This window comes from Sinocyclocheilus grahami, unplaced genomic scaffold (assembly GCF_001515645.1).
Source record: "Sinocyclocheilus grahami isolate Dianchi unplaced genomic scaffold, SAMN03320097.WGS_v1.1 scaffold211.1, whole genome shotgun sequence".
In the NCBI taxonomy this organism is placed as follows: domain Eukaryota; kingdom Metazoa; phylum Chordata; class Actinopteri; order Cypriniformes; family Cyprinidae; genus Sinocyclocheilus; species Sinocyclocheilus grahami.
The window spans coordinates 366,643-376,033 of record NW_015505390.1 but is presented as its reverse complement, the minus strand read 5'-3'; the positions used below and the strand labels follow the sequence as shown (position 1 = coordinate 376,033).

Here is a 9,391-nt window from a genome sequence, read left to right as displayed (position 1 = left end):
TTGTATTTTTTATCATATGACGTTTATATATTAATTATGCATGAGCTTTATTGATGTCCATATCAAAATAAAGCGAATTTTGTCTAAATGACAATGTATTGTTAAAGATACACATATTTAAATAGTGTTCGTTGTTACTATTCTGCTGTGTAATCTTTATTATGCATTTCATATCAATTTGCTTATACTTGTATCCCTGTTTGTTTTACTTCAGAAGCTGTACGCACTGTGGAAATCAGCTTGTCCTAACTCCACAACTGACCCCTGGAGACTAAAGCCTTCCATCTATGAGACGGGAAGCTTACTTTCACTTTCACAGCCTTGTTGCACTTGTTTAGACATTCTGGAACTCTCTGGAGCTTGTCTTTATTATTTAACACTGCACAACTGCCCCTGAAACAATCACCCAGCACAAATAAAGTCACTATGCGTCACATCCACGTGGAACTGGCTCGTAAAGAGCCAGCCGTTGAGCTTCCAGCCCAGGACGGGGATCTACCTCTGCCTAGCGCTCGGAGCGAGAGCCCTGAATCTGAAATACGGCAAGTCGTTTCCAGACCTTTTGGAGAAGAAGAGATCAGGCTACAAAAGGTCTACCAGCTATCCATCCTCTCCCAAAGAGGTGGTTTTGGTGAAAATCAAGAGTCTCTTCGGCCTATTCGAGTAGGTATGAAACGTAGCCTGGAGGGGACATCGGTACCTGTCACTCACAAGCGTCTTTTCCAACAGGATGAGGATGACGATGATGATGAGTCCAATGGGAAGGTGCTATGTGGGTCTGGGGTGGAACCGCTTTTTTCCAACTCGCTCCTTGAGCACAGAGACTCAGAAATCCCTAGGTCGCCTCCCCTTTCCCCTTCGCATCTACTGATTCCTGGTCGCCGTCCAGCCCAGCACAACCATGACAGACCCATCCCAGATGCCTTCGCCCCGCTGTCCCCAAAATCTCCCCCTATGGTGGATCCACAGGGCCCTCACTCCACCTGGGGCCACTGTGAAGGGAGTCTTCCTACCCTTACTCCCAGAACCGAGGCCTCCACAGCAGGAAATGTCCTGGCTGGCTCCAGCGAAGGACCACGGGACGAAGGCCATAACTCTGTCGACATCAAGGTCATGTTGTGCCCCACAGAGAGTTGGGCACCTGTCCCATTTTCAACACCAGCTGAAGCTGTTGAATGGCGGGAAACTTTTGAATCTTCTCCTCCACCATCAGAGATGAAGACCTCCTCCTCCTCTAACGGACTGAGCTCTCTTGAGAAAACACCAGTGGAAGCAAATGGCCTGACATCAGGATCACCCAATTCCTGCCCAGTGAAGAAAAGACTTCTCTCCTCCAGTGATACAGGAGAGTCCTGCTCAGAAGATGAGGGTCCATCTACATCAAAACGAAGTCGATTAGCAATGCTGGCACCGGGGCTCGGATTAGCATCCTGTCGCAGCACTGATGCCAAGGGTGCACCCTTCTGGAACCATCTACTACCCTCAGCAAGGGAGCACACCAAGGTGAAACGCAAATAAAGTAGAAATGAAACTGAAGGCCCTTTCACATGACGACATAATGCAGCTAGAGATACTGTACAAACTTAACATTTTAACAGCCAGCCCCGTGAACCAGTTATACAAATACCCATACAATAAACAAATTAGGAATGAGTACCACTGGCAACAAGCATAAAAACTAATTTGTGGTGCCATAAATGAATCCTGTTTGCAATTCTGTTCAAAAGTTTGGCATACAGTAAGGATATATATCATATGGCAGACATGCTGAAGATTATTACATATCTATATATTTTTCTATTCACAACCAGTTCATTCACCATACTGTGGCCCTCTCCTCCATTGACTTCAAACAAAACAGCCTCTGGTCTCCCATTTGGGATCCTGCCAAATAATGCATTTTTTTATCTAACCTTGAAGACTCCCCCTGGGGGAGGGGATCTAGTAATGCAAATCTCAAAGTCTTCAACTCAACTCTTCAACAAGATGGAAAACAAAATGTTTTCAGAGAGTGAAATCATATTATGCACATTTTTATTATTATAATACACATTAGAAATTCACTTTAATTTAATAAATAGTAAAATCAGCCTTTTGTGACTATTTGCAATGCTTTTCATGTAATGATCAAAGCGGCATGTGAGAGATGCATTGAATGTGAGTCATGTGATAGGGCCTTAATTCAGGGGTAAAAATATGCCAGATTTTTCCACATTATGAACGATTACAAGTGGAAATGGGAAGGTGCTTATTAGTTTAAGAACAAAACTTTTCTTGGTTTAAGTGTGAAGGGGCAGAGATAATCTCCCATTACTGACAGAGTCATGATGAAAGGTGGATAGTCAGATGGAAACAAAAGACATATTGGGAGTGAGAAAGTGAGAGATTTTAGAATATGCATGCTTAATTTTCCATTGCAGCACAATACGCATTGGGACTCCAGAACAAAGCCCATTGACAGAGCCATTGTTCAAGAGGTGAGACCTGCCTCACCTGACCTAACAAATACACACATACAGGTTCTGGCCAAATTCAGTTCCAGAAAGAGTGAATTTTGGTGAGGGGTTACATGGACTACAGAAGCTCATATACTGTCATTGTACGTGCATCACAGCGGTGCTCGAAAGCTGAGCTCAGGACTGAAGAAAGGCCAAGAAGGGAAGAATAAAAGAGAAAGTGAAGGACAGAGAAATGATCATAGAAACAGGCCAGCGAAGAGACTATCACAAAAAGGAAAGAGCGAATGGAGGTTTAGAATAGAGAAACAAATAGATAGACTGAAATAAAGGTTCAGACTAGCTGAAAATGTACACGTTTGATATGCATTCTATAGTTAAGTCTAGCTGATATTTAATAACTTATCAGAATGATACTATGGACTACTGTGATATGTGTGATATTGCAGCCACATCTTCTGTAAGTACTTAAAATCTTAATTGAAGTTTGAAAATTTGAAATCAACTTTAAATTGTTCAGCATTCTAAGTCTGATGTCATAATGGGCCTTCTTTTTCTTTTTAAAATAATTTTTCCAATCATTCAAACACTTTTCTGATTGTCATTCCTGTTAAGGAGATTAAAATCTAGTTTAAACGTTTATCAACAGTCTGGTTTTACATGATCATAAAATGGACCTTAACTCAGTAAATATTTCGAGGTTATTTACTGACATAAGTCTTATTGGAATAAAACACAGTATTAGTTGTAACATATTTTTCAAACTTAATTTTTCAGACTGCTACAGTATCAGGGAGAAGGCTCAAAGTGGGGAGTCGACTCAAATCGTAAGTCATCCTTTTCTTTCTTTTTTTTTTTTTCTTTTGTTTCAAATTACTTCGTGTTAATATATAAGAATGTGTGTATGTTACTTTTTTGTTTTAATAGTCGACAGTTACGCAGTGGACGCCGAACAGACACCAGTCGCTCCTGTAGTTCAATTTCCTCTTTATCCTCCATTAGCAGACCTCTTCTTGGCAACTTTGAGGTACACAAGTCCAAGCCATGAAGAAAAAAAATTCTAAATTAATATAGATTAACACACAACACCTGTTTTATATATATATATTTCTATACTGTTTGTCATTGAAGCCAATAAAACCATGGTATACAAATTAAAAAAGAGATTAAATGTGACTAAGAGACGGTGTCAGTGCTAGTTCCTGAAAGTCAGTGGAAGTCTGCAGATTTTAGGCAGTTGGAGTTGACGCAGTTTACAGGAAATCTCATAGTGTATTATGAGCACAGATTTAGATTTTTATTTAATTTAATCTATGGCCAGATTTACTAACAGCTTGCGTCTGCACACACCCTGCTGTCAGGATTTACTAAAGAAACGCAGTGAAACATTACCGATGAAAAGGCGTGGACACAGTTATTTTTGTGGCTGACCTTATTGCTTATGTATTTGTCGGAATTTCCCTTTCAGGCGCAATATTTATGGGAGTGAGTATTTAAAGAAAACATGCAAAATGCTAAGTTTTGGTAGTCAGTTTACTGATACTTGCGTCATCATTTAATGCACAAAAAAGCATGTCTTAAACAACTTCACACATTTGTGTTGTTATGATGCCCAGTTTTTCCTTTGTAACAATATATGAAGTCTGCAGTTGTATGATGACTAGTGTTTTAAAATGTATTCATATTTTAAAAGTTGTGTAATTTATTCCAGCCTTAATCAACAGTGACAAATGTTTTGATGCATTTTTGATCGGTTGTTGTGTGCATCTGTCTGCAGGAGTCGATTCTGAAGGGTCGCTTTACTCCATCTGGGCAGATAGAGGGCTTTACAGCAGAGATCGGTGCTAGCGGCTCATATTGCCCGCAGCATGCCACCTTACCTGTGCAAGTGACGTATTATGACACCTCCGAGCACAGCGCCCCTTCTCCCTTCCTGGTATATACTTACTGCCTCTGTGTGTTGAATTCATCTGGCCTATTACAGTACAGAATTCTCAGTACTTTTTTTATTTTTCTAAATCTATTGAGATTTTTTTTACCCATCATTGACATGTAAATTCTCTTTTGTAAAATGCATATTAACTGTCATATTTCTTTGCAATGTTTAGGGGGTGATCTTGCTAGAACCACTTGGGAAAAAAGGATACAGCGTACCCAAAGCAGGGACCATTCAAGTGGTGGGCTCTCTTTCTATTTCTTTCCATTTTATTTATATATTTTTTCAATATTTTTTAACTTTAAAATTTTTAAAAAATTTTTATAACTTTTTTGATCCTTTGTTTGAACTGTCTTTTTTGTTTGTTTTATTTTTTGCAGACCTTATTTAACCCTAATAAGACTGTGGTTAAAATGTTTTTGGTGACGTATAATTTTGGGGACATGCCCGTTAATCACATGACCTTCTTGCGCCATCGTATCTTCCTGGTGCCTGTTGATGAGGCGGAGGGGTCAAGGGAGGGGCAGGAGGGCTCCTTGTCTGACAGGAAGAAGATTCTCTGCTACTTGATACACCTCAGGTAAACTTTGACAGGATGTACACTACTTTTTTTTTCTTTTTAAGAAACCTCTTACACTTACCAAAGCTGTAATTATTTGATCAAAATAATAATATTTTGAAATATTATTACTGTTTTAAAATAAGTTTTCTGTTTTAAAGGGGTCATATGATGCTGCTAAAAAGAACAGTATTTGGTGTAATGAAATGTGTTTATGCGGTTTAATGTTCAAAAAACACATTATTTTCCACATACTGTACATTATTGTTTCTCCTCTATGCCCTGCCTTTCTGAAACGTGTCGATTTTTGCAAAGCTCATCGGTCTGAAAAGCGAGGTGTGCTGTGATTGGCTAGCTATCCAGTGCGTTGTGATTGGTCGAATACCTCAAGCGTGTGACGGAAATGTTACGCCCCTTACCATACAATGATGCCGTGTCCGGCCGGAGCGACGAGACAAAAACATTAAAACCCATTAGAAACGAGGCATTTGTTGCATCCAGTGGGGACATAATTACAGATTATAATGATTTATACTGTCTTTTTATGCGTTGCGTTGCATCGCGCCATGTGAACATAAAACCATGTCTTCATTTGTGATCGGAGAAATTACAAACATCAAGGCTACTCTACACTGCCCAAAACTCGCGTTTGAATAGTCAGTGGCAAATCCTTTAAATATGAAAAACGTACTTGCAGTCTGTGAGTCAGAACAGCCCGCATTGTAGTCTAGAGTAAGCGGCGGCCGGCGGATTCGACGAAGGAGCGTCCGGTGGGCTTGCGGCAACCACATGTGACGACCCCGGGCTGGACTCCACTTCGTCCACGGTGAAAGCCGATCCGGCGATCCACAGTGAGAAGTTGATGTATTTCCTCAGCAACCAGCACGGATCAGCTCTAGGCATGACAAAGCGGATATCGTCCTCTTTTGGAAGGCCAAACAAAGTAGTTTCGCTTTCACAATGAAACACACGGCAACAACAATACTACAGCGAGAATCAAAGTTACGCCTTCTTTCTTTGCGTGAACATTTGGGCGGCGTTATGCAAATCTTCCCACATTGTGACGTAGGTATGTGGGGGCGTGTTAGAACGAGCCCTTTTAGGTAGGCGTGGCTGACTCTTAACTTTTATAAAGAATATCTCTTTGGATTTGAGACTTTAGTCTTTGCAACTTTACAGATATTCTTTATGCACCAAGAGCTTGTAACACTCCAAAGAGAAAGGAAAAATTTTAATCGTATCTTATGACCCCTTTAATATATTTTTTTCAATGCAATTTATTCCTATGATGGCAAAGCTGAATTTTCAGCAGCCATTACAACAGTCTTCAGTATCACATAATCTTTTAGAAATACATTTCTTAACATTTTTGGGGAAACTATGATTTTTCAGGATTCTTTGATATATGTGACCATGGATCACAAAACCAGTCATAAGGGTAAATTTTTCAAAATTGAGATTTATACATCATCTGAAAGCTGAATAAATATGCTTTCCATTGATGTATGGTTTGGTATGATAGGACGATATTTGGCCGAGATGCATCTATTTGAAAATCTGGAATCTGAGGGTGCAAAAAAATAAAAATATTGAGTTGTCCAAATGAAGTTCCTAGCAATGCATATTACTGATCAAAAATTAAGTTTTGATATATTTACAGTAGGAAATTTACAAAATATCTTCATGGAACATGATCTTTAGTTAATGTCCTAATGATTTTTGGCATAAAAGAAAAATCTATAATTTTGACCCATACGATGTATTTTTGGCAGTTGTTACAAATATACCCCAGAGACTTAAGACTGGTTTTGTGCTCCAGGGTCACATATAGAAAGTTCACATGAACAACATTCATTTGAATCGTTTTTTGTAACACTGTAAAAGTCTTTAGTGCCACTTTTGATCAATTTATTGCATTCTTGCTGAATAAAAGTATTTAAAAAAGTATTCATTAAAGTATTTGTTTTTAAATAATAATAATAATAATTTGACCCCAAATTTGTAAACACAGTGTAGTTCTCTTAGACATAAGCCAGTTTTGTTAATTTAGAAGAAAAAGATGGGACCGCAACACTTCAACATCACATGTATGTATAATGAGTACAAACTGTTGTACTACCACTATTGCTCTCATATAGTTACAAATTGATCAGTTTTCTTTTAATTCTATATCCCCAAGTGTGTGATTTTAGGCTAGTTTGCAACTAACTTAAAAGACTAAATAACTATGTTTAATATATTCTGTTTTAAAATAATCATAAAAGTACGTCTCTTCTAAGTGGTATATTCAAAATAGAACCAATGAATCCCAACAAACCCGTTTTTCCCTCTCCTCTTTGTTTACATATGTCAGATTCCAGAGTTCCAAATCTGGGAAAATCTACTTGCACAATGATATCCGGCTGCTATTCTCCCGCAAGTCCATCGAGGTGGACACTGGGATTCCTTACGAGCTGAAATCTTTCACCGAGGTGCCAAGAAACCCCAAATACTCCCCCAGAGTGTGAGATCGTCATGCCCTGCTGCAGTGGGGCAGAAGGACTCAATTAATTAAGATTGCAAGACAAGAGATCCCTATACACTTGAACGCATACACACTTGCACTCATACATGCATACGCAGACAAGATGTATGTACATGCACACAGATATCACACTCTCGAGGGCAAACTCTAGAACTGAGTGTGTAACATGCATGCCTTGTGACTAAATTGAGTTTTCCTCTAGTGCCGTTAAACAGTTAAGCTTTGCCCTTCACTCTGTCTGCACCTGCCTACTGTGGACCAGTTGTAACCATGCCTACCAACCCGATCTATTCTAAAATGTTGGTGACCATCAGTAGATACAGACTTCCTCGATTAATGAGGACTTATTGGACGTACAAAGAGGTGTTGAATGAGACCAACAGAAATGTATGGAGGCGAAGCAAATGGAAAAAGAGACTTCTGAGGCCCAGATTGGAGTTTCAACAATGGACACCACCTGTATACACACTTGCCCATTGGAAGGGCTAATAAAGTTCTAGAAAGAAAGACACCAACAGAACAGAGGACTGAAAGTACATCCATTTAGTATCTGCATTGTGTTCTTAAAGCATGGGTCGTAAAGAGGAGAATAGCTCATTATTTTGGACATTTTCTCTTTTTGGAAGGGCAGTTTGGAGGACATTGCCGTTTCAACTTCTTCTGAACAGTCCAACATCAGAGCAGAAAACAAACGGTAGTATTTATGCTCGCAAATGTCTTAAAAAAAGAAGAAAAAAAAAGAAAAAGCAATATGCTGCACAACTAGAGTGATTTCATTTTTGTGGAGGTAGTAGGTGCCCTCTCTGCTAGGATTTAGGGAAAAGATTGCCAAGTGAGAGATGAAGGAGGGAGGAAAAACGAAGTAAACGGGAGGGAATTTGGGGTATTTAAAATCAGAAAATGTTGTTTATGTATATTTTAAAAATTGATTAAACTCTGCGACTTGTGGGTGAAACCAGTGTTTGACCGTAATTTGCCAAGGGATACTTGAGAAGCAATGCCAAGGTTTGTTCCTGTATATTTTGTGTATGGTCAATAAAATATATTCACTTACAACGAATTAAAATACAAGCTTGTGTAGATTAAATAAAAACACCTCCAGTGTTTCATGCCAAGAGGACTCAATTGCAGCCCAGACGGCCCCCTCAGAGATTTGTGGACACAAACTAGCTTTTCGGGCTTTGGCTTGAAGAAAATCTGTTTGGCTGCTGCTGATCGGAACAGAAATACAATCTCAGACTTCCTTGTAAATAATGTCCAACTTGGTGGTATAGTTAGCAGGGGTCCTATTATCGTGATACTGTTACAGTACTGATTTGCTGTTGAGATATTAGAAAATAGTTTAATTTCATTTTTGTGGAGGTAGTAGGTGCCCTCTCTGCTAGGATTTAGGGAAAAGATTGCCAAGTGAGAGATGAAGGAGGGAGGAAAAACGAAGTAAACGGGAGGGAATTTGGGGTATTTAAAATCAGAAAATGTTGTTTATGTATATTTTAAAAATTGATTAAACTCTGCGACTTGTGGGTGAAACCAGTGTTTGACCGTAATTTGCCAAGGGATACTTGAGAAGCAATGCCAAGGTTTGTTCCTGTATATTTTGTGTATGGTCAATAAAATATATTCACTTACAACGAATTAAAATACAAGCTTGTGTAGATTAAATAAAAACACCTCCAGTGTTTCATGCCAAGAGGACTCAACTGCAGCCCAGACGGCCCCCTCAGAGATTTGTGGACACAAACTAGCTTTTCGGGCTTTGGCTTGAAGAAAATCTGTTTGGCTGCTGCTGATCGGAACAGAAATACAATCTCAGACTGCCTTGTAAATAATGTCCAACTTGGTGGTATAGTTAGCAGGGGTCCTATTATCGTGATACTGTTACAGTACTGATTTGCTGTTGAGATATTAGAAAATAG

At 39.2% G+C, this 9,391-nt stretch overlaps 1 protein-coding gene across 3 annotated transcripts; it reads left to right on the top strand.

Annotated features, from left to right (window-relative positions):
- The first annotated feature begins 202 nt into the window (after nt 1-202).
- LOC107595918 (protein FAM214B-like) lies at nt 203-9,107 on the top strand. 3 transcript variants are annotated; one of them, XR_001610317.1, is made up of 8 exons: nt 203-1,503; nt 3,234-3,283; nt 3,384-3,483; nt 4,234-4,392; nt 4,565-4,633; nt 4,773-4,972; nt 7,305-8,262; nt 8,838-9,107. XR_001610317.1 is itself a non-coding variant. In XM_016286515.1 (8 exons), the coding sequence occupies exons 1-8, from the start codon at nt 427-429 to the stop codon at nt 7,456-7,458; spliced, it is 1,743 nt and encodes a 580-aa protein (XP_016142001.1). In that variant the 5' UTR covers nt 203-426; the 3' UTR covers nt 7,459-8,532. The 3 variants fall into 3 exon arrangements, 2 of the variants coding, with proteins under 2 accessions (XP_016142001.1, XP_016141999.1); XM_016286515.1 differs by lacking the exon at nt 8,838-9,107 and having other exon boundaries at nt 203-663; nt 730-1,503; nt 7,305-8,532; XM_016286513.1 differs by lacking the exon at nt 8,838-9,107 and having other exon boundaries at nt 7,305-8,532.
- The last annotated feature ends 284 nt before the right edge of the window (nt 9,108-9,391 follow it).